The 26,381-nt window shown below is 36.6% G+C and overlaps 1 protein-coding gene across 3 annotated transcripts in view; it reads left to right on the top strand.

Annotated features, from left to right (window-relative positions):
* ADK (adenosine kinase) overlaps positions 1-26,381 on the top strand; it is a 287,218-nt gene that overhangs the window by 113,609 nt on the left and 147,228 nt on the right. For all 3 annotated transcript variants that reach the window (XM_065842920.2, XM_071811816.1, XM_065842921.2), the window contains exons 5-6: positions 15,903-16,075; positions 21,859-21,967. In XM_065842920.2, the coding sequence (XP_065698992.1) occupies positions 15,903-16,075; positions 21,859-21,967 (282 nt within the window). The remainder of the gene's footprint in view (positions 1-15,902; positions 16,076-21,858; positions 21,968-26,381) is intronic.

Raw genomic sequence — 26,381 nt, 5'->3', positions numbered from 1 at the left:
TAGGCTTGTATTAGTGAAGTTAAATTCAGGTTTAAACTTGTAAATTTAATTATTTTAGTGTGTAGAACGTTATAACATCTTAATCTATTCAATGTTCTTTTCATATTGAAGACCACTGTGGCTTCTTCCCCTCAGCACCATTTATACCTCTTCCCCAGGAGCTTAGTCTGTTTGTACATTGCACTGTTGATTTGTTCTTCAAAACTGCAGACCCAGCCACCTGGAACTTTTGTCCCATCGTATGATTTTTTTTTTTCCTATTCTTTGAAGTTACAAGTTGCATTTTCTTAACACATTCGAAGTTAAGACACAATTTCTCCTCTTCACTGTTTTTTGATGAGATGCTCAAAGAGTTGTTTAAAACAAGCAAACAGAAGTAGTTCCATGAAGTTACGCTGACTGTCCCCATTTGGAGTTCTCTCTGGTGTGACCGAATAGTTGAGCTTCTGAAGCACGCAGCTTTGCTGTGGTGGAGTCGGGAAGTGCAGTAGATTAGCGAAGGATCTCCGCACTTGCCTGCAGACTCTGTACTGTGTATCTGAAAGTTTATTGTCACTGTAATAAACATGCATAACTCTCATTAGCATTAATGGGAGTTATGCCTGAATGTCAAGAGAAGAATAACTTCTTAATAGAGTAAAGGAATTAATTGAGCTGGTTTTGGTTTGTTGGTTACTGAAATGTGATCATTAGACTCAAAGGAAGAAAGCATTTGAGTGATGTACTAGTTTTCTTTGTACTGTACAGAAACCTATTGATTGGCCAAGGCAGAGCTATTAGAAGATCAGTTAATTTTTGGATACTTGCTGTACGATCGTGGTGAATGTGTAGCATGACAAAAAAGCAAAATTGCCCTACTGATTCTGTGAGATGTAAAAGCAGCACATTTTATTTGTGCAATTAAATAAGGTGAAATGAGAGCTTCATTGACGTTTGCTTATAGAGAAAAATCTGACTAATTTCTGCCAGCCGTTTTGACCTCTAACATGATTATAGTAACCTCATGAAGAATTACTCACTGCAATAGATTCAGAACTTTAATTACAGAGAACCACTGAGCTATGTATTCAAACCCCTTCTGCTGCTCCATTTGGTGTTAATAGTATTGTGTAATTTTTTTTGGTTCTCTGTGTGCTGAGTCAGATAGTTATGGGTAGTTGAACTTCTTAAGTTGCCTTGTTTGGCTCTGTTCGAAACCTAACTATGGAACAGGAACTAATCCACTTATTTTGGTTGGTTTGAAAATTTTGTGACCTGCTCTTCTCTCCACCATGCATCTGTTACTTCAAGTAGTGTCTGAAAAAAATGTGAATGCCTTCGTGAGTGCAGCTGTGATAATCTGGAAAAATCGGACTTGTAGATAGTGGCTTTTTAAAATAATTTGTTTGTTTTGGTTTTTAAGGAGTCTAAAGCATTTGAGGAATAAACTTAGGCATCTCTTATCAGTGTTTCCAGTATTTTGTGGTTGTTGAGCGTGTTCTGAGTTTTTGCAGGGGGAGGTAAGCTTAATCTTGAAACACCTGGAGTTTGCCTTGTGTCTGACCTCTGGTAATGTCAGGGTTAAAAGGATTTTTACAGCTTCCTACATTAATGTCTTCTGAATGTGCAGCCCACGGAACTGTGGAGTTGTTGTCTCTTTAAAACGTCATTCCAAAACAGTCTAAGATACCTGTTCTGATGTATTTCTAACTCCCATTTTTTTAACACTGCCATCTTTTGTCCAGACTTTAGCAATTGTTAAAACAGATAATTGATTAACAAAGAAATTAAATACAGCTCCTTGACTTAAGAATGCTACTTTTGACCTTTAATGGAGGAAATTGCAGGAATGGCTATAACAGTATTGTTTTCCTAGATTTGTCAGCATAAACTTTCCAAAATGTTAAAATATTGGGTTAGAGTGGGATTTAACAAATACACTTTGGAAAATAAAGTGTTATTTTGGCTTAATATGTAAAAAGCACTAGAAGATGGTATACTGGTGCTGGGGCTCAGCTATAGAGCGGCAACTCATCAAAATAATTGCTGCTATAGGGTGAACTTTTAATATCGCTAAATCTAGAAGGAATCCTCACTGTGACAATTATTTCTCCTCTCTCTGTTAACAGAGGTTAGCTGTAAACTGGTAATATTAGTTTCCTTTGTAACTTTCTGTTGCTTTTGGGGTGCTGCTACTGAAGATGTTGACTTGAACTGCATTTGGGTTCAGTTCTAACTCATCCTTTGAAAGAGGCTACTGTGTAGTATTTGCCTTGTGTTTGTCTATGGGTGTTCAAGTGATCTAAAAGTAATCATGGACTTGCTAAGTGTCTCATTGAAATAGAATGAGGAAGGAAAGTTCTTGACTGCTATATGGAATCTGTATAGCAAAAATCTAAGTAGATGTGCACTTCCAGGAGAAAACTGAAGAGGCCTGAGAATTACGAATCTTCATTACCATGTTGCATTTCATCAGTAGAAATATTAGCCCTATTAGGCTAAATTTAAACATTGTAAATACTTGTCAGGCCCTCTGGAAAGTTGCTGATTGTGGTCTCACTCCTCTGAAATTTCTTTAAATGTGAAACCTAGAGCATAACAGATCTCAGCCTCACAAAAATCAGTCTGTCCTTGTGTGGCAGCTACATTTGTTTTCTGGAAAATAATAGTAAAATGGCAAAAGAAAGGGTAAATAAAAATTATACAAATGGAAACATTGACAGTGATGGTAACTAGCCCCTAATCAGATGACGTGATGAAATGGCAGTTCACAATCCATACCTTCTCTCTAGAGAATGAGACTCTAGAGAGGGAACGCATGCTGGCCATCTCTTATCATGTATCCGCAGGGCAGCCCCTGTACATCGATACGTGGTACAATGAAGTGTGAATACGGGAATATATACATTATAAATCAGGGTTAGGGCTACTGAAGACTAAAAGCAGTCTATTACCAGCCAGTAACAATTTGTCCAGTCCTGTTTTAGATTGTCTTAGAGTAAGGGTATTAACAAATATACAAAACCCCTCTAGCATCAATTAAAAAAAAAAAAAAAAAAAGAAAGAAAAAAGATAAAATATTTGGGTAACATTTCAAATTTCTACAGCATTTTCCAGAGTGTGGGTTTTGTCATGTTAATAAAGGGATGAATGCTTTCAACAGCGTTATAACACTTGATCTGCAGAAATAGTTTTTGTTAACACCTAAACATTCTAACTTGATTTCAGCTTGCTCCTTTCAATACTAAATTGCTTTGGTTTTATAGAAGTAGTTTTTGTACCTAAATTGGTAAAAAGAAGTGTATTTGTATTTTCTTAGGAATAGGAAGTGATTATGTTGGCTTTAAAATCATGTGCATAGGCAGTACTTTCATAACGGTGTCTAGCATTGATCTGGTCTGTTAAGTTTCAAATTTCTTTACAGTTACTAATGAATGTCCTCACAGTTCTCTAATAAAACAGTATATTTGCATCCTGAGAGCTTAGTCTTGAGTAGTTATATACTAGGTATAACAACTACCAATTTATCAGAATTAAGACATTAGGACCAAATTCTCTTTTAATCCATACTGGTATAATCCCACTGATATCAGTCAGGTTCCACCAATATAAGTATGAGCAGAAAATTGGCTTTTAGAGTAAAAGTATCTGAAATGTTTAGGAATTTGTTCTGGAAAATGAAAAATTAGCACTAATGAGTTAGCCTTTTATATCATTACTTGTTAGCGTCTAAAGAAATGGTGTTATATCAGTTATAACTAGTGAATGTTTTAATATTTATGCTTTCAGCTGATTTATTGACAGATTCTCCTCTTAATGAAGTTTAGATAGAATCTTTTTTTGTTGTTGCTTCAGATGTTCTGATGTATTAGCATTTTTTCATACATTCACTGCCTGAAGCATACATTCAGTGCCTGAAGCTAGTTTGCTGCTTCTGTTTTAAGTAGCATTTCCAAATCTTGCATGCTGTATTACAAATACAAATTAGCATTCTATGTCATTCTATCATCTTGACAGCCTCCTAATCTACTGTGTTCCTCTACCTCTGTGGAGGATAAGTGGACGGAATTACAAGTTGTTATCCATGGGAAATCATGTAACGATGTAATTAACATTAGTAGAACAGCTAACAATAATGCCAATATCAAAAACCTCCAGAAAGAATCCTTAAAATTCTGTTGCAGTTTTTTCTTTCTGAGAAGGAAAATATCCCAAGATATTCATAGTTTGAAAACACTTTTAGTTTTTCTTAGATGCTCAGTTAAATACATTTATACTTGTGCAATTTCAATAGGATGAATTTTGTGCTGCACAGAAAATGACTCTACAAAATACCAAAGTAATAATATGATAATTTTAGATCCAAATTAATTAGCACATATGCAGTTTGGGTTTCAGATTAAGTACATGCTGTCTAATACGCTGCATCTTCGGGGTTCACAATTAGCATATCCTGCAGCCAGCGCAAGCAAGATACAGGGTTGTTGGCTTGCCTGATGCTGCTGAAAGCAGGAAATGCCCCTAAGCAGAAAACAACAGAAATTGTTGAATTACATTATTGCTTAGACTGTTTCACGTCTTCTATAAAGCATACATAAAAATATTTCTTTAAAAAGTAAGTGGACTATTATATGTGCTGAGATTTTATGACGGATTTATTATGAAGAAAAACAGATAATTCTGGGTATTTGGACTTGTTCGTGAGGGGGAAAAAAAAATCCGACTTTATAGCAATTAATAAAGTTACTGTATTCCCAATGCATCAGTTGAAGATTTCCATCTCATTTAATAGCATTGACTATCCTCTGTGACATGTGCAACCCAAGAGTGTATTGCACGAAGTTTTGGACACAAGATTTTTCATTTAGTTTTATACTTTTTTCCTTTTTTTTTTTTTTTTTCCTTATTGGTTATGTTGCTAGTAGGAACAAAACGGTCCTAGACCAGGGGTGTCAAACTCATTTTCACCCGAGGCCACATCAGCCTCATGGTTGCCTTCAAAGGGCCAAATGCAATTTTAGGACTGTCCTGTGTTCTGGGAAGCTGTTGCTTCTGGATATTTCTCTGATTTTTTTTTTTTTTTTTTTTTTTTTCCTGTCAGTGGTAGCTGTTCCAACCCTTGCCAAGTGCTGCTTTCAACTGCACATAATTATATGTGACTCCTGTCATACATGTTGTTAAATTGAAAAAAAAAAAGTTAAAATTTGTTACAATCAAATATAAAAGTTACCATGGAGGAAGGAATACATGAGTTTAAAAGTGAGCAAAACAAAAAATAATCGTATTTTGTTATTTCATTTGATATCTTGGGAATCAGAATGGAGTATCTTTACAGTTTATGGCAAATAGAAGCCGCCTTAAATTATGTTGACAAAGGTATTGGTTATGTCCCACCACAGCAAATATAAAGACATTATGGATGAAACTGGCAAGAGGAAATGATTTTTGTGAACTGGAGCAAATAAAATACGATATGTATATACTTAAGAAATGAAGAAACAGGAAAAGTAAGATTGTTGCCATTCAATTATTGGTGAATAGAATAAAAACTATCTATTTACATGAGTGGATGATGTTAACTACTGTGCAGGACTGGCATAAGGTAAGGTACCAATGTTTGTACACATAAACATGATAATGGATTTGTTTCAGTGACATCAAACAATTTTAAGGAAGTCAGTACTTCTATTGGGAATACGATGGCAACTACTTTTATTATTTTGTGAGGGCATGTATGAGTTCTCCTCCCATCATTGTTCACATGTAAACTGTGGATCCAGTATTCTCCTACATCTCAGCCTGGTTTGTGTGCCAATCACAATCTATGGTGGATGTAGAGCATTTTCAACTAACTGTATTGGAATCCAGGGGTATTTCTGAGGCGTGCCTGTCCTAAAGCTGTCGCTTTTCAGTTGGTTCACATTTTTTTTTTTCCTTAGAAGAGGGATCATTCCTTAAGAATATTGAACCTTGGAGGGGAGGCATTTCCATGTGAAACTGTGGATGGAGTATATGGGATAACACTTAGGAGAGGCCAGTCTTGAAATATTAATTCCTAATGGGCTTGACTCAAAACCCTTTACAAAGTTTTATGTTGATCATTGAGAGGGCTTCCAGTCTAGTGAGAGAAAGCCTTGAAGTTAGAGGAGAGACACCAGATTATTATTTATTTTTTTAACTTCTGTTCTACCAAATTCTTTTGAAGAAAATTCATTACTAACTCTGGAAGAAATAAACTTTGTATCAGCTTGGGTGGAATGCTCCACCACAATAATATAAGCCTTACCGTACATATACAGTAAAGTTTAGGCTATATTTACACCCTTTGTGATTGGTTAGGGTTGTTGTGGGTGTCTTCGGAAAAAAACCCTTGCAATTTAATAGTATTAATCCCATCACTTCTGAACTTGTTTCCTACTTTGCACTCCTATCAAAAACAGTTAGAATCTGGCTAACTGCTTAATTTCTACACCAGTGCTCTTTGTGCTAAGTGACAGCTAATTAGTTGCTTTCCTGATGTGATTTGTCTGCCTTTGTGGCATGGTGTGACAGGCTCTTATTTAGGCTCATGTTTACAACCTGTAAATATGTTCTGTTACCTGTGAGCCATATCTTGACATTTATATGAAACACATCAGTTTCTAGTATACAATTATACAATTCTGATGTTGTTTTTTTTTTTTTTTTTTAATCTAGGTTCCATAAGTCATTCCTTCAGAACAATGAGGTATTACTGAATAAATGTCACAGTGCTAAAAGTCAACATACTCTCCAGAATATCCCAGGCGTCTACAGTGACATCTCTGAGGGATGTCTCTGTTCAAGCATTTTGTAGATTCTTCCTTCCCTGCCCACCCCTCTGTCATCTCTTTGGTGCAGCATCTGGGCACAATAGATAATTATATTGAAGAGTTTTTGAGTCAGTGTCTTCCTGCAATTGCTAGGTAAACTTTTAAGGTTCAGATACTACTTAGAGTCAGCCAATGTGGTAATGAGATGTGCAAACCAACTGTTAACTGAATAAAAATGGAGGTTATTTAATAATAACTGAAAACTCTTTGAAATGTACTTTCTGTAGGCGTGTTTGCAACTAGCCCTCCTTTCTCTTTTAGCCAAAAAGATTGGGATTTAGAAAAGGAAGGGTGAAATACATTTCACATTATCCACTACTTGTTGCTGTGGCAACACAGATGTGTAATTTTAAAGGCAAGCATTTCTCAGCATTTGGGTTAGATAACAGTGTGTGTCTTCTTGCAATTTCAGATTGAGAAATAGGATTCTGATTCATCAAATTCTTGCCATTATCACCTGTTTACTTGAAATATAATGTATGTTGTGTATTAAATTTGTAAAAGGTATAATAATTTGTAAATTAGTAAAAAGGGTATTCTCTAATTGCTCAAGAATGCCTCATAAATGGTGAGTTTACTATTAGAACAAAAATTACAATTTGTATTACTGGAGCTTTGATAAATAGTTTAAGAATTCTTGACAACAGGTAGGTGAAGACCTGCCACTGTAAAACTGCCTTACCTTAACTGCCAACTCCAGTAGTCAAAGGCTGTTCAGCTTTAAGTGCTATGTCATATTTGTGGGCTTTTGTAGCAAAGAGTATAGCAGACAGCAGTGAAGATGGAAAACAATGGTAGGTAGACTTAAAATACTATAAAGCATAGAGACAATTGTATGTAATGCCTGGAATTGAAACCTTTTTGAATGAAATGATTGACCATATGTGCCACCCTTATGGACCCTGTAAGAAGAAGAGAAGAAGTGTACCCTATTGCTAACTGTGCATGAAATTGCAGTGTTAGCAGATATTGACCAGATGTTTCAATCTCAACAAATAGCTTGTTATGTGACTGAGTGAAAATCTCTCTGCTGCTTTGATCGCATACACCTTAAAGGAAGAAGTAATTTAATAGAGGCTGTCAAAGTTCATCACTGTCAATAAACTTTGACTTGACCTTTGCCATCTGTTTTTGATACTATTGCTGATAGAAGCTGATAGGCAGCTGTTTACAGTTTGTGCTCTCTGAATTCTGTGCTGCCAGACAATGAAAGAAGTCTCCTCACTTGTGGATTTTTTGCTGTCATTCTGAGTGTGGGTGTATTCATTGAGACTACACATCATCTAGCAGGGGAGTGAGAATGACATGTACATGCATTTTGAAAAGGAAGATTTGTTTTAAGGTTATAGATATGCAACGTCATATGTGAAATATCATAAAATGTGAATCTGCAACAATATCAGCTTCGCTTAAATACATGTACAGTGTTCTACACTGGAGAATTTCAAGGCACTTTTAAAATGCTTATCAGTATTTCTTATATGTCTTTAAAGTGAGTGCTAGTTCTTTACAGGTAGAGCAAGCTGAGGCAGGGTTAACAGGGGTGTACAGTTGCCCAGTGAGTCTGTCTTACTGTACCCAAATATGATGCTTTGTTTTCAGTTTGTTAATATGCCTCCATTAACAGCTCAACACCACAGCTTCTAGCCACAGAATAACAAGATTTTTTGTGTTGTACTTTATTCGCCACCTTTCCATGTTTCACACACAGTGTTCATTAAGGAAATTAGTATCTTCGAGTTCTTTTACTGATAAAGATACTCTTAAACCTTAATTTGTCCATTGCTTTGTAATATTAGCAAGTTTCTTAATGAGCAGTTGTAGACACTGAAACGGCTGCAGAAGAGTCCCAAGTAAACCTGGAATTCTTACTGTTGTGATACCTTTCACATAGCTGTCATCTGAGTGATGAAGAACTAGCACGACCAGTCCTGTTTTGTACATGTCTCATCTTTTACCTGGTTTTGAGAAGGGACCACATTAATGTTGTGGAAAGAGAAAGGGAGCGATACATCAGATCAAACAATGAGGAGGTGGTTGAGGCCTCAGGTTCTGTGCTTCAAACCCAAAAGGGACACAAGGCCAGCTGTGGTCTCGATTATGTGCCTTGTAAGGTCTTGCAGGAGGTATTCTGCCTTTGGCCTCAGATAGCATATATAGAACTTTAGAAGAGAGGCTGCTGCACTTGGGGTATTTGGGGCCCAAGTGTAGCATTATAAAGGCAGGGTAAGAGGGTGATGGAGTAAGGAATATTGGAATTAGGTGCCTCGAATGGCCAATATTTAAGGGGTGCAATAAAAGAGAGAGCTAACTTTTGGCCACATTGAAAGTTTGGAATATGGCTGCTACATATTTAAGTACAGAAAATATGCTTGTATTTCCTTGTACAGCGAGAAACTTACAAACTAGGCTAAAAATAAAACAGTAGACATGCAGATGAAGAGGGAAATAATACAAAATAGAATACAAAAGAATAGCAGCACTGAAAATAGTAATTTGGATTATAGACTTTGTTAAGAGGCACTTTGTTAGCTTTGTGGTTTTTAAATGTAGAAGTGAAGTACTTCTGGACGATTCATGTTTTGATAGACATCTCAAGCTGAAAAGCTATAGCAAAGTACAACTTGTGGCACCACACTAAAACTAATAGATATTCCTGAGCAGAGATTTGGATAGTGCATGTTGAATCAGACCCTGATAAGGTTTAAATATTGGTCTCAGTGCAAAGCTTTAGCTAGTCTTTTCCTTTAAAAAAATATTATTGCTTTTATCTCATTTGACTGGAAGTTGCTTGAGGGTGTTGTCATGCATTTTTTAACAATATCACTTCCTCATACAAGATTTGGCAGCTTCAGCTAATGGTAGAAGAATTACTGTACAGGACATGGGCCTCCTTTTTGCAAACCTGCTTTTATAAAGATAAGCTTATTTTTTCCTTTTCCATTTTTCTTATATGGCCATTATGTGTTAATAGCTGTTTCAATCTCTAAATGTTGATCAATTAAAAAAAAAAAAAAAAAGAAAAAGAAAAAGGATTGCAAAGGTGTTGGAACAAAACTGTAGTATTCCATCTGTTTTCCAGGGTCCTGATGCTGTATTCTCATAACACTGACTCTTGAATAGGTATATTTGGTCTGCTGGGAATGGAATTTTCTTCATAGCAGCCCAATGGTGCTGTATTTTAGGTTTGTCACCAAAACAGTGTTGTTTAACACAGCAACATTTTAGCTATTGCTGAACAGTGCTCACACAGCACCAGGACCTTCTCTCTTTTTTAACTCTGCTACTGCACCAAGTAGACTGTGGGGTGGGAAAGAGGTTGGGAAGGGACACAGCCATGACAGCTGGCCCTAACTGACCAAGGAGGTAGTGTGGGCTATATGGAATATGGTGAGCGATAAACTGTTGGGGGCAGTGAGGGAGGTGGAGTTTCTCCAAGGTAGCCGTGATGTGGAGACTGCTTGGGCTTCAGTCTACTGGTGGGAGGTGGTGAATGATTGCCTTTGCATCATTTCATCGTGACCCATGCTTTTTTCTTTTTTCTTTTTTTTCCGTTTTTCACTGTTGCACTCTTAGTTCTCTCCCCCATCCCTCCATGAGGGAGGACTGAGACAGTGACTGCGTGTGGGCTTAGCTGCTGGCTGGGGTTAACCCACCGTGGTAGGGATTTCAAATGATATAGTGTGTGTTATGGTAACAGAATATTGCATTCGAAGTTGTGTTTGAGGTGTATCACATCATTCACAAGAAATAAGTGAGCTCACTGAACAGTGACACAAATGTCATTTTTTAGAATTGTTTTGCATATTGTCAGTTTTTTGTGGTTTTAAGATATAGATAATGATTTAGGTTTTGATCCCACTTTTTCTCATTTTATCTAGTTTTCTAAGATGATGTGTGACTTATTTTCTTTTGCGATCTAAAATATTCCTTAAAACATTTTAAACAGCTTTTTAATGGACTGTTTATATATCTGATGATAGGACATGTCCTAGGGTATAGCAAACTGGGGAAACCTGAAGTGTGTGTGGACTCATTCCAAAAATCAGAATATAAAAATAAGAGATACTCTATATAGACCCATATAAAGAGAAACTATTTCTGTTGTGATGTACTAAAAAGAATGCTTCATGAGTAGTTGCTAACATTGTTTTGTTTTGATTTAGCAAGCATCTTAAGTCTTAGCTAATTTTGGTCTTTCGAGTCTTCTCCTCTGTGAGCTGCAATTTAAAATAAGACCAGATTTGACAGATCATGCAGAGAAGAGTCCATCTCCAGATAACACACTTCAGATGCACTTCAGATGTCTGTATTCGGTGTTAATGAGTTTTGAAGATCCTTCACTGTGAAGGGGCATAATGCTTCCTGTTGTGTTGTCAGTTCCAAGGCATTTAGGATTCAAGTCAACAGCTGAAAACTCCTGCGTGCAGAAGGTATGTCAGTCTAAGCAAAACTTCATATGCTTTGGCATTGCTAGGTTAAGATGACTGACAGATGCAGAAATGCACTACTGGCTACAGCTCCAAAAACAATTTGAGAGCTAAAGAGTTCAGATGGAGAACAGTGTGGGCCTGATAGCAAGTGTCTTCGTCAGCCTCCTCATTCTGATTATCAGTGTTGTCCAGTTAACTGCAGCATTATAGCAAAGCATACAGTCAGGGTAAAATGAAATAATTTCTGGAGGATCTTTGTTTTAGTCAGAGGGCTATAAAACTGTCTAAATCTTCATCAGTATGATGTTTGTTTTTAAGTCTTCTGGGACTGTGTACTGAGATCCAGTAGCAGCAAACTCTCCTTTTGCAGGGGAAGTATCTTTGCAAGTGGAGATAATGAGATAAATTAGATCAACTATTTAGTTTTGTTGCTTTTTACCTTTCAAGTAGAGGTTCTGCTCTACAACAAACTGTGCAGGAACAGCAAAGCAAAGCTTTGAATGCAGATTGAGTGTTGTGGTATGGGATACTGCACTCTGCCACTGCAGCAGAAGCATAGTGTTCTCAAGCTAAGTAGAATAAGCTTGGGAAATAAAAAAGAACTCAGGTTTCTCTCTTTCTTTTCTTCTTTAAGGCCACTGATTTTCTTTTACATAGTATGAAGGGGCATTTTTTATTTTTGGGGTGTAAGGGACCGTTCAGGGAACTCTGTCATCTCATCTTGAATATTGTTCTCAAAAGACAGCCTTGAGTAGCCAATCAAAGTCAAGTCTAGGGTTGGAAGAAGTGCTTCTACAAGTGCTTCTTTAACTCGGTGGAAAGGTGGTTTCCAGAGCTGTTTTCTAGTCAGACAAAAGTAGAAATAGGTGTACCACATCTTTGAGTCTGAGGATTTGAAAGAGCAGGACATAGTTAACTCCAGGCAGTCTCACGAAGTCACAATGGAGTCTTCACAAGTTTTACTTGTTACAGAGTTTTCTTGGCATCTCAACATCTTGCAAGAAAAGACTATGCTGTTCTCTGCAATTGCTACCCACTTGCTGGAACACAATGTTTCTTTACATTTCTCTGATAACTAAAGCATGCCAGAGAGGTCACTCTGTTAACTGTGATCATGAAAAAGCACTTGAACAGATACTCCTGCTACTCTGAGCCCAAGTTAGTCTCATGAAAATAAGGAGAGAAGCTTTCTGTCACTCTCTAGTGTGTCCTTGAGTGGCCAGGGTGCTGGCCTCTTTAGTAAGTGCTGACCAGTACTTGGTCATAAGGAATAATGTGCTTGTAGGGATAGGGTAATCTGATATTAGATGATGCTTATTTTGAAATCAGCCTGATTTTTTAAGACAGAGTTATGCTAAAGACAATAAATAAGTTCTTATATATTCTTTTAGTTTACCAGGGTGCATACAACAAAAATGTAAGGAAAATGCAATCTGTTAACTCAACAGAACATCTGAAAGGTATTCTATTTTCCATGCTCCTTCCCCTATCACAGGTGCTTATCTTAACTGAAAAGGTCAGGACCTGTCTTTGGGTGTACCTGATGCATTGACAGAAGAAAACTTAGATGAAGAAACACATTAGATTTCATAAACCACTCTAGATTTTGAATTTCCCTTGTAGCATCCCAGTCCTGAGGCTGTCTTGTTCCTTCATGGTAATTTCTTACTTTTGACACTTCTGTCTCCGGGGCATTAAGGGCCCCAGATTCCCTTGGGTTATGGTGAGGATTCATGGTGTGGCCGGGTGCCAGCTTCTCCTGACCAGACTGTCAGTACAGTTAGGTAATAGTTGTCTCACTGCCTAGCCAAATCCTAGGTAGTTAACTCATTATGCTGGAGCCTACTGAGCGGGGTCATTTTCCATTTCTGTCTAGAGTATTTTACATTCAATTAAATCCTATATTCCATATAAATCTATAGAACAAATTTGCAGTTTATATAACCATATGCCTGGCAGTTTGTTGTCGGCCCTCATTTGTTATTGGATATAATGCTGCATTGACTGATTCGTGGTCTTGTGATGATTGACCCCCATTCACATTTAGAGTGTTTTAGACAAAATGTTGATAATAACAGTGGTGTGTGAAGTAACCCATACAAGCCTGTATTTTCCATATCATGTTATTCAAAAGTAAACTCAAAGCCAGGGTCAATTTTTTTAAAAAGTGCTCCAGAATCTACCTTGAAGATGTTATTTTTTCTTGTTTCTTCTCACATATGGAAAAAATGCCTGCTGTGACTCATTCCACTAGGTACAACTTAAATGGTATACCACAGAGATATTTCTACAGTTCAGTTTCATCAAGTTTGTAATGTGATGTCTTGGTTTTGCCTTTTCTAATATGTAGCCCTTTAACTGAGGACAGGAGGAACAGTTTGGAGGAGTTTTGCAACTAGCAAGACCTCACCACCAGTATTATGGGAATATGCGGAGATAATTCCAAAAAGCTGGTGGTATTTGTAACTGGAGATCTGTGATGAGAGGATCTTTCCAGAAACACTGCTGAACTACTTTTCCATCTTCCTCAGTGTTGCTTAACGTAGCTCAGATGTGAAAATGAAAATAATATCCATATAGTGGGAATATTCCACCACCGTATCATACCTGTGTTTCCAATCATGAGCATGAGCAGAACCACTGTTCTGGAAGAAGTGGTCTGTACAACATACAGAGGTCTATCCCAAGAAATCCTAGGTCATGACTTTTGATTCTCAATACTAACACTTAGATTACTTAGATTTGAAGTAAGGATTGTGACAGTTATATATGGCATGTATCGCATCTGAATTCAAATTGAGCTGCTGCCAAAACTGTGATACTTGAGCAGAAATTATTTTTTCAGAGATGTATGTGAAATATTACTGCTTCAAATGTTGTCAGACTTTATATATAAAGGAAGTTATGTCATTTGATAAAACGTTGTGAGCTTAAGGTACAGTTTGAAGTCTTATGTTTTTTTAAGAATTGTTGGGGGTTTAATGCTTTGATAAATGCTGTTCATACTGATCTGTATTAATTCTCGTTATTTGTGAGAGTAAGGCCTGTTTTTCAACATGGGACACAAGGCTTCAGGTACTTCTGTTCTTATCGGTGTGGAAATTGGTTCCACGTTTGCTTACACTAGGTCATAAGATCTTCAGTCTTGTCAAGTAATCTGTTCTACTTAAACATACCTCCAAATATAAAAGAACGTTGTACAAAAGTGTATTGGGTATGTGTGAATGTATGTAAAATACAAGGACATTGTAGATAATTCCCGTGTTAGTTGTTAATTTATAATAGAGATATGGATGAGATTAGCAGCGTAGTGTGCATTTCATGAATGAGAGATTAAATGCTGCCACCATCTGATGACACAATCTTTTTTGTCCTTAAACTTTAGATGTATGTTAAGTTGCTGCAGGAAAGAGGCCTTGGAACTTTTGTCTACCTTTGCCTCTTTAATGAACACTTTTACATGACTGAAGACTTCTGGTTTTGTTTTGTTTTGTTTTCCTCTCCCCTGGAGATGGAAGTAATAAAGATGTGACTAAGCATGTATTTGCAACTCAGTTACTTGACCTTTCTACAACCTGCAGCTACCACTAATGCTGCTTTGTAATGGAGACATTATCATTTATTTAAATCTTGATTAGGAAACAATTATAAGTAGGGATTTAGTATAGCAGTAAATTGACGTAGCCTTTAATTCATACTATAGATTGAGTGGATAAGCTTTTTGACTGTAATTAGAGTGAATTATAATGACTTCACTTGGTTGACTCACCACCAGCAGAGTGGGGCCTGTGATTGTTTCTTTGCATTTATATTTTTAGTTCACTCTTGATTTTACTTTGCTGCGAAATGCTATTTTTTAACTTAGTACAAAATGGAGTTACATTTACAGATGAATGATACATATTGTGGTTTAATGAAAGAGGAGCTTTATGAAATAACCTGGCACCTTAGCAACACTGTGCAGCTACACTCTTTCTTTACAATTCAAGTGACAGAACTGCTCTTAATAAAACTGGAGATAGATATTTTCATGCATGGTTTAACAATGTAAAAGGGGAGCATTTCCTTTTTTGTGTATAATTAAATGGTAGACATAAATGCTTATTTTCAGTACCATTTAGTTTTTGTATATATTGTGAATGTTGCACAATGTTTCTTCTTAGGTTTTTCAAATGTATTGTTTTCCTTATGTGCTGCCTCACTGGTTTTGTGGGCGTTTGGGGTCTTTTTTTTGTTTCTTTTGCCTTTTCTATGAATTTTCTTCAAAGATATCATACGCTGCTTGATTAAATGTAAGTGTAGGGACACCTCCCTTGGGCAAGGGAACTTCTTTTGAAATACCTTGTAAAAACATACTAATCTGCTTTATTTGATAGTGAGCTATGTGTATTTAAGTTTTACTTTAGGTATTAAACACTCAGTGGGATCATTAAGTGTAGATTTTTTATTCTTTGCTGACCTTCCCTCTCTTGATGTACCAGATGTTTTTACTTCAGGAGTAGAAGTGCTCTGTAGGCACAGAATTAATTATGGCAAGTGGAGAGAAAATTGACCCCCAGAAAAATATCTGGCATGCTAACTTTGTGTGTTTTGTTGTTGTTTATGGTTTTTATTGGTTTATTCTCTTGTCAATCTGCAGTGGATGATTCAGAGCCCTTACAAAGCTGCAACTTTCTTCGGGTGCATTGGCAAAGATAAATTTGGAGAGATCCTGAAGAAGAAGGCGGAGGAAGCTCATGTGGATGCCCATTATTATGAGCAGAGTGAAGAACCAACGGGAACTTGTGCTGCCTGCATCACTAGTGATAACAGGTCAGGGGCCTTTGATATGTTCCTAAGATATGAATGTAGTGTGCATAGCATGTGGAGCCTAATTTGTTTGGAAATTTGGCCTTAAAAATTGTGATTTGAATGAAAAAGAAAGTATTTCCACCAGTTTGACCCAGGCAGTCCCGTGTTGTCTCATGGTTTGGGTCTGTGCAGTATCAGTATGCTTTTAGAGAACAGCAGTTCTATTATGGCAGAAAAATGTGAGATAATAAACTACTACTTATTTCTGGACTCATAGCTTCCAGTTCCTCTGGAGAGAGAAAATATGTGGGACATAAAAGTTGGTTAACAAGTATATTTATGCAGCCTATGTGGAACCTGATTGGCATGTAAGGCATGTATTATACTTGATTGGTAAGTGAGGAATATACTTCAGGTGTTCATATGTTTAAAGAGAATGGGTGTCAACATATATCCTGATTGAATGGGTTAATTTGATTTTATAAGAAAGGAAGAAAAAAACAATTTTTTTTTCTTACAGTTATTAACTTAATCTAATAACTGTAATTTTGTATGCCCACATCTCAACAATTTCTTCTGAATTTTGTCTTTCATTTTTTCATTTGCTACATTTTTTAGATGGTCTTTGCTTTATAAAAAAAATCACTTGTCCAGAAATCTATGATGTATTCAACCTTTCTTATATTTGTAAAGTGTGAACAATGGTCTTGTACTATTTTATATGGTTTCATAGCATTCCATAAGTAAGAACCTGTTTATAGAGCAATTTATTTTGGGTAGTGTAATAAAACTAATAAAACCAAGAATTTTAGAAAAAGATAATGCAGACAATAGGTATTTATCTTGAGCATGTCCCTTTGCTTTCTTCTTTCTCCCTCCACTCACAACACCTGAACTTATGTGCTACTTCTTAGCTGATTACCTCCTGACAATTATTTGAAGATTTCAAAACCAGCCAGTCAGGTTGGCCTTTATCTTGAAGTACTACAAGCACACACCAACCCTCCTCGATTTCTGCCAATATCTAAATTTTCCGATACTAGATATTGAAAAAATAATGGAAATGGTATCGGTTACCCTGAAGAATATTTTCTTTTTTGCTCTGAATAAGAACAAAACATCTGTAATTATCCTTTTTGGTTTCCCTCTCTGGCTTTCGGTGCCATCGATCCAGAGGAATTGCTCTTTCCCTTTCAAAGCAGTAGAATTCATTAAGGTAAGGTAGCAATCCAATAATAAAATCCACACCAAACTTCTTGAGAAGTTGATGAATGTTTTTCGTGGAATTATAAAAGGCAATAGGCAGCAACATGAACTGAACTGAGAGTCAGGAGAGGGAGAATTTTCCATATAATAAAGAATCATAGAATGTCCCAAGTTGGAAGGGACCCACAAGGATCATCGAGTCCAACTTCTGTGCCTGCATCTGACAACCCCCAAAACACCATGTGTCTGGGGGAATTTTCTTGTCTCTTCTTGAACACAGCCAGGCTTGAGGCCATGACATCTACCTGGGGAGCCTGTTCCAGTGTCCACCACCCTCTGGCTGAAGAACCTTTTCCTAATGTCCAACCTAAACCTCCCCTGGCACATCTTCCAGCCATTCCCTCGGGTTGTCATTGGTCACCAGAGAGAAGAGATCAGCACCCCTGCTCCTCCTTCTCCCCTTCTGAGGAAGCTGTAGAGCACGATGAGGTCTCCCTTTAGTCTCCTCCAGGCTAAAAAAAAAACCAAGTGACTTTAGCTGCTCCTCATACAGCTTTCCCTCTAAACCGTGGAGAAATTTTAGTTAGAGCAGACATCTTGTTCCAAACCCCTGCAGAACGCAGGACCAGCTTCAAAGTTAGTTCAGGTTTTTAGGACCATGTAATGTTTTCAAGGCTGGGTTTTCAGTATCTCTAAGGATGGACATGGCACAGCCTCTCTGGGCAGCCTGTTCCAGTGTTTGATGACTCTTCATGGGAGAAATTCTTTTGACGATACCCAGTTGGAATTTTCCTTCTTCCAGCTTGTATCTGTTCCTTCTTGTGTCCAAGAATAGTCTGACTCCATCTTTTCTATAAACTTTCATTAGATATTGAAGGTGGCAGCAAGTTCTCCCCTTATTTACCTCTTCTTAAAGCTCAGCCAAGCCTTTCTTGATTTGTTAAGTATTCCAGCCCCCTAATAATCTTGATGGCCCACTGCTGGACGCACTCCATTATGTCAGTGCTTTCCTTGTAACATAAAGCTCAAAGCTGGACAGGGAACTCCAGATGAGGTCCAGCTGGTTGCATGCTTGCTTGTAGAGACCAGAATATCTCTGTGTGGGTGCAGTGCTGACTTTGTGTTCTGAGCCTGGTCCACCAGCACCTCCAGGTCCTTTTCTGCAGAGCTGTGTTGTATCCTGTCAACAACCAGCCTATATTGCTACATGAGGGTTATTCCATCCTGGTTGCATGGCTTTGCATTTGGCTTCAAGTTTTCTCTCATTCCAATTCTCCAAGCTTTTGGAGATCCACTGAATGACAGACAGCCCTGTCCTCCAACTTATCACCCTGTCCTTCCTAATTTAATGTCATACATAATGTCTTACTCTCAAGATTGAATGTACATACTCAGTGGAGGAAAGAAGTTCATTAATCTTCATCTACAGTTTTGACATTAATTATGTCTACAGACTTCCCTCTTCATCTCCAGCATCCATATCCAGTTTTTCAAAGAGAAGAAAAGCAATAAAGGTGTTTCTGCTGTATGGTTACCTCTCTCTTCAGTCACATAGTGTCTGTGTACTCATCCTGTAGCAATCACCATTTCCTAGATGACATGATGGGAAACTGAAGTCACGATTGTCAGTAGACATACATCATGAATTCAGGAAAATATATGCATCTTTTGTCATACATCTCAATGGAATTTAAAACTTTAGTTGAACATAGGCGTTAAAATGTCTGTAAGTACTACTTTAACTTACTAAGCAGTATTTTTGGCTTGCAAACATAAAACACTTTTCTCTCTCAATATCAAATGTTTGCTCAAAGACTAGAAACAGTAGCTTTGTTTCAGTTGCTGTTTTAGAGTGTGCTTGAGAATGTGCAGGGAGTACAGGAGACTTTTTTCACTCCTCGGGAGACAGAAAAACGTGGCTGATGGTAGCTGCTAAAGGCTTCATTGTGCAACCCCCTCCTCCTTCTCATGCAAGCAAGTTTATTCTCAGTCTTTAACCTCTGATTGTTTCTTCGTTTTCAGTATTTTCTATACTTGTAAGAATCACTTCAGCCTGGCCTCAGTTGATAATTCTATTGATTAATCTCTTGTCCCAACTGAGGTATGTGCTAACTTGCTTCTTCAGGTAATTCAGCATTCTTTTGGAGGAGCTGCCTAATGGCACTCCTGGTTTTCCCAGTAAGTGGCTGTGTATATTTATGTTCCAGGTGCCCTGATGTGAATGTTTCTTGTTTCTGCTAAGACTATCTAGTTTTTTGCAGGAAAAGGTTCTGAGCCAATTCCTGATTACTGCTCTGAATTCTCTGGCTTAGCAATACTAATATGCTTTGTTTTCTCAGAGCTTTTCAAGAAAATCCTAACACAGGATAAAAGTATAAAGTAGTACCTACACTGTGTCATAATCTGTTACTTTGATCTGTGCATTTTGCTCGGAAATATCCACATACAGAGTGTCTTAGTTACACTGTTTGATTTGAAGTACTCTGACGGTCTCCAATTACCATATTTCAATGAAAAAAAAAAATTCACCTTCTCTGTGTCCCACATGTTGAACTTAGTGCCATTGAACTTGCAGTATAATCTGGAAAAGCTTGGTCCTTTGTCTTCAGTGTAAAATCTTTTTTTACACGTCATGTGCAGAGCATCTCTACGATTGGATGTAGCCACAGAGAGCTAGGTTTACAGTTTCAGGGGCATGTGGTAAGTGAAAGGAAACAGAGAGAGTCTCTGCTTAGTTTTCTGGAACATAGTTGCTTTTCATTTAGGAACATATGTAGACATACAAGATTTTTCCAGCTAGGTCCTTGATGGATATTTAGTGTTTGCCAAAACCGAAACATTTAATTTGCTTTTTAAATTTGGTTTACAGAAATTTACCACAGTTCTGCATATCTTTCTTGGATTTGCTTCGTTCTCCTGTGGATTTTTTTTTTTTGTCTCCAAAATGACTATGTTCATCAGCAATGAAACTTCTTGTCATGTTACTTGTGCTGCTACTGAGACTTGGTTTATTTGTTCATAAAACATTGTTTCTTAAATTTTCCAAATTCACATTAGTTCTCAGTGTCTTTAGACTTTAGAATTAAATTGATAGGCCCTGAGAATATTCCTCGGATGAAATGGCGCAGAATTGTGCTCTAATTTAATGTATTCAGAAAAAGACATTTTGCTTTATTTTTTTATATACTTGAGCTGTGTAACTTGCAGGGGTTGTCACTGATGAGTGCTTCAAGAAGTTTACAGGGAGACTTAGTTGTCTTCATAAGAGATTCTTTTGGGCTTTTGTTTGTTTTTTATTGAATAGGACAAAGAGAAATGGTGATACTGGAAAGTTTTTGAGGTGAACTAAGTTTTCAAGAATTCCTAGTTTACTTACCTCCTAACACATTTACATGATACTGAGTCTGGAGGCAGAAGCCTAACTCAGTAGAAGCAGACTAGCAATTCACTCTGACCCATTGTTTCTGGATTCTAGTAGTATTTCTGTGACACATACAACATCAATTATATGCATGTTGGAGAAGGTAAAAGTTTTCAATAGCCATATGTTGTATGTATAGTTACACATTATTTATCTGGCTAATGTACTGAAATATCACAAAACAGTGATGTGTTGATGTTAACAGTGCATCCTATGACTATGAACTATGACTCTGGAAATATCTACTTCCCCTCCTCCCCTTCTCTAAATATTGGATGTTGTTAGACATTCTCACAATAAAATTGTACAGAAGGACTTGGTCATGGTAGCCAGAGTAGAGAATTAGTGTATAATCATCTTTTTATAACTCATTTGTAAGAGTACATCTGTAAGTTTTATCTGTTTCATAAGGCTGAATTGAATGGCTGAAGAGGGTGATTTAAAATCGAATGTATCTTATACGTAGCAAAGTAAATATGATACAAGTATTTTTATTCTTGCTAATGGAAGTTGTGTCCTGTGGCTTGTGTTATAGCTTGTTAGGAAAGAATGAACTACAAATGAGTTTTTGGTAATTTTCCAGTAATACACAGCTAAGCCAAAGTGGTTTTTTAACAGTTCATCATCTGAAAGTAGCAGTGTGACCCTTTTTCATTTGCGAAAGGAAAATATGAACCTAATGAGGAAAAAAAACCCAAGCAATTCCCCTTTTTAAATAACTATTTGTTGGAAAATGAGAAAGGGAAGACTTTCATATCCATCAACTTTTTGGTTCTAGTGAGGGAAAATACTTTTCAGAAGTTCAACTGCAGCAGCTATTTTCCTTTAGGTGTTAGGTACTAGGAAAGTTTTAATGAAAATCTGCAGATACTATACTGTACAGAGGGAGTTGATCACAAAATGCAGCAAAGGGTGATTCTAAGTGAATGAAGGCACTTGAACAACATAGTAGTGATAGGTTATATAAACTATGTAACTAAATTGTATTTAATGTATGTTTTAAAATACATTATTTAAATATTATGGTCAAAATATATGTGTTTTGTCTTGCTCTTTGTTAATTGCTTTTATGTTTCTTATGATCTTTGATTTTCTTTGAGAAATTTTGTTCTTTGTGACAAATTTGCAGTAGTGTTAGTTAAAGAGGGTCTAATGCCTGGTTTTTAATCACTTTCAGGTCTCTCGTAGCTAACCTTGCTGCTGCTAATTGCTATAAGAAAGAAAAGCATCTTGATTTGGAGAAGAACTGGAAGCTGGTGGAAAAGGCCAAAGTTTATTATATAGCAGTAAGTTCAGCTTCTTTCAAATTACTAAAATTTGCATTACAGCATTGTGAGGTTTAAGCAATGAGCATGTCTGTGTATGGTTTAGGATGATTTCATAGGAATACAATGAAAGAAAATGCTTCCATTTCAGCATAGTTTGGTTTCTGTGAATTTAAATGTACAAATGTAGAAGTATGTTTTAGTTATGTGCTTTCTTAAAACATATTTTCAGAGCTTTTGTAGTAGTGCATCAAATTTACATTTCACATTTTCTAGTAAATTGTTGTGAAGGATGCACAAATTATGTAGAAAAACACTATTAGCATAATTATTCACTGCAAACAGTTTGAGCTTATTTGTGTGAACAATCTTAATTGCTATTTATTCCATAGTAATTACTATGGCACCTTATAACTCAGTATTTCAGAAACAATGATTGTGACAGATCTCTTGAATGTGGGTGGTGGGGCAAACTAATTTTAATGATGAAATCTTACTTCTGGAATAAAGGGGTTTTCAGGATGGGGCATTAGTAGATTCACAATTAGTATTCTTCTTTTACCATCCAGAATGAATCAAGCCAGATTAGTGTATTTGTGTAGATTACATATTGCCTAAATAGAAGTGGTGAATTTGTTTTCATCTTGCTTTCAAATTGAACTGACTGATCAAAATTAGCAAACATAAAACAACTACGACAGATTAAAACCTCATAACATGCATGTAATATATGGATTCTGTATGACAGCTGCTTCCATTCCACTACCTGAGCTATGTGGGAACAGCTGGTAAGAAGTGTAAAAAATTGATTATCCAGGAGGAACAAGTTCATTGAAAATACAGTTATTTCTTTTAGCTAGTGTTAATGTCTCTTACAGCCTGTTAGTGTGCACTGCTGTAGGCTTTACATGGTTGTTATTGATTCTTGTGTATGGCCAAGACTGCCCCTTTATAACTGTCAAAAAATACTTAGAACCTTCTCAGTATACAAAGAAAATACATCCCACTGCTATGACCATATGTTTGTGCTGCGGTTAAAAAAAATACATGGGTGTATTATCTAATCATTTTTTGTTTCTGTTTTTCAAGTGTTCTGCATTTTTTATTTCCCCATAATTATACCTCAGTCTGTTCCAAATGCCATGCTTAGGAATTAATGCTATTGGCTAAAAAAATATTGAAAGGCTAAGAGTATAGTTTAAATAAAGATGAAGAATGACAAATGTTACCAAAAGCTCTACTGCACTAAGTGTTTTTTTTTTTTAATTATTTTACCATGCTTATACATACATACCAATGAAGCTTCCAATATACGATTTAGAAAAAATTAACCTACTGCCAATGCTTCAGGAAAAGTGGGAAACATTATATGCGGTGAAAGGCAGGTTTGTTGTTGTTGGTTTTTTTTAAGATATAGTTCTCACCTTATTTTAGTTCCAAAGCTACTCTTCTGTGGTCAATGAGACTGATCACTTAAATTTTGACTAGGTGATTGACTACACTGATTTTCGTATATAATAAAAGCTGTTCTTCAGATACCGGTTCTGTGGCATCCAAGCTTTGACTAACAGACAGAATTATTGTACTAAACTGAAAATAAAACCCAAGGTGCTCATATGTTAATGGATAAATAAATGACACTGAAGTGCTAATATATTAGATATTTGCAAAATGAAATTCAGATTAGGTAAACATCTGATTGCAGGAGGAGATCTGTTGAGTAAAGAACCGAGTTCACACCTGTAGTAAAAGCACTCAAGGCTGGGTGCAGCTAAGAGATTTCTAGGACAGTGTTACTACTTTAGATTACAGATTGCATGTGTTAAGGAAAGGAGATAATGTGTAGAACTGTACACCTTCCCTCATGCCCTTTTCTTTCATTTAGCTTCTTTACCTGCAGGTTTGTAGCAGTTTACCAGACTAAACAAAACCATGTACTGAACAATTACCACTCCTGAGGTACAGGGTAGCTCCCTGAGTCTTTAATTTGTCTACTGTTGTCTGTCTTCATTTTAGTCTTGTTACCTTCCTTGGCTTTGTACTGTGCGTATGTTGCTTTTCATTTCCCTCTTTCTGTCCAACTGTCACCTATTTCTTGGATTGCATTAGAATGTATGTTAGTGACAGATACTTATTCTGGAAATCCATGTCCTGAGATTATCAATCAATCTATTTTCTTGACAGAGTATGGCAGTTGTTGCTTTAGCACAGGTCTGTGATATCCTGTGGTCATCTGTATGTGCTTCCTAGAATAGATGATAGGCTTTTCAGTGCAGCATTCAACAGAACAGCTCTCAGATGAAACTTAGCTCTGAAATCTAATCAATTCACAGAGGGAGGAGTAGGTACAAAGGAAAAGATAGTGAAGCCGTGAAAGAACCCTTAAAGACAGCTTCTGTTACCATGAATGAACACAATACATTTATTTTAGCCATCTGGTAATCAGATCCGGCAGACAAATTGGAGAAAGACTAGCAAAGAATAGGACCCTGTAAATCACAGACACAAGCAAAATACAGAGGCTGCCCCAGATCTCTCAAAGATGGTAGACATTAAAAGTATATTTTAATCCTTTTAAATTACTCTACTTTGTTTCATTTAGGATAGATTATATGTGCTGTCAAACTCTATGCAATTTTGTTACCTTCTCCAGATATAATTCATATACTTCCAGTAATTTCTACCATTGACATAATATCTTCCAGTCTATTCATATTCATTTTGCTGTGGATCAGCTACCTGTGCTGCTGGTGTCTGATTAGAATTCACTGTGAGTGACTTTACTTGGTTCCTACTGGAGCTAGAAAATGTCTCTTCCTCAGACATTTCCCTTATTGCAGAATAACTTGAGAGTTATGGTCACACTAAACATTGTCATTCTGTCTCTAAAATTGTCAATGGGATACAACCTGTCATGAAAATAATCTTAAGTTGTGTTTTGTGAGGTTTTTATTCTTTTATCTTTCTGTGAATATGCTTTCTGTCAGGACTTGCACTGTGGAATTTTTATTTGTTAGAGTTGCATCTCACAAACTTGGGTGATAAAACTTCATATTTGGGCACCTTTGTCTTATTTTCAGAGGCATTTAACAAGCTGATGGTAGTGCCGTATTTACGTAGGCATCTCTAAGAATTCTATAACGTGTATTGGGTTGTGGGGGGTTTTGTGCTGTGTGGTTTTGTTGTTGTATTTTCTTCTTTTTAAGATCATCAGTCTCTTTAGCACCAACTGAAATCTGTGGGAGTTGCTGGTGCTCAGTTTCTTTGGCATTACAGACAAACGTTTAAACATTTTTAATGCAACTTGCAGTGTATAGTTATTAATTTTCATATGTTATGAAGGCCTGGAATGCGAAGATATTTTTATTGTCAATGTTTTTGATTAAAAAAATAATCTGCCAATAAGAGTTATTTAGGAGAGCAGAAAAATTGAGGAGAATTTTAGTTGTCATTTGACTCCAATTAGCACCTCTGTCTTACTGTATGTGGGTAAAGAATTTTGCACTTGTCCTTTCATAATGGGAAGAAAATGGAAAATCAGGAAATGGTTTCCTTCATTAAATGCTGCACTTAACCTTGTGAAATCTTACCTCTGTGACAATTGATACTGCTTGCTCATACAAACAGCTGAATTTTAACTTTCTGCCAGTATTTGAACATCATTACCCCAAGTGTGGTGCTTCCCAGATATGTGTTTTCTCTTTTTCCAGTTATCCATCCTTATTTCTGCCAGTTATTTAGTTTTACTCAATTTGTCCTTCAGTCCAACAGCTGCATTCATTTAATGTTTGCAGTCAGAGGCATTAGGTGGCTGAAACACTATCATTTGATGCTAATATCTTGGTGCTGAAGTAATAAATGTGTTCTTGAAAGTTCCTTCAGTGTTTCAGTTTTTCTTTTTATCTTAAACACAGGGTGTTTCAAAAAGATCAACCCAATTTCAAAGATGTAGTGATTTCAAATTGGGTTAATATTTTTGAAACACCCTGTACATTGCTTCACTAAGCATATGAAATGACAGTATTGACTGCACTTAAGTTCCCAGTCTGTAGTCACTTGAGTCTTAGCTTAGAATGGATCAGTTAAGCAGCTTCCAAAAACAAACAGATCTTCCTTTAATAAAATGCTTATCTCTTTTCTGTACAAAATAAAATAGTAGATTGTTGTGTAGGGACTGTATTTGAATTTGTATTCTGTGGCTATAGTTTGTATGCTTAGAAAGCTTTTCTCAGTAGTATCTACATAGACTTATTGCCTAGCCATTTCGTATAGGTATGGCCTTACTGATACTGGTGCTTATCTGTGTTCAGTATAGAGATGTAGGACCATTTTTACACCATATTTTTTGCATTATGATCCCTTGTCTTTTCTTTTTGAATTTACAGTTCTTGAAAACTTCAGCTCCTGTGCTACCTGTTGTGGATAGAGGAGCAAT

Source organism: Patagioenas fasciata, chromosome 8 (genome assembly GCF_037038585.1).
Source record: "Patagioenas fasciata isolate bPatFas1 chromosome 8, bPatFas1.hap1, whole genome shotgun sequence".
Taxonomy (NCBI): Eukaryota; Metazoa; Chordata; class Aves; order Columbiformes; family Columbidae; genus Patagioenas; species Patagioenas fasciata.
This window is presented reverse-complemented; position numbering and strand designations above follow the sequence as displayed.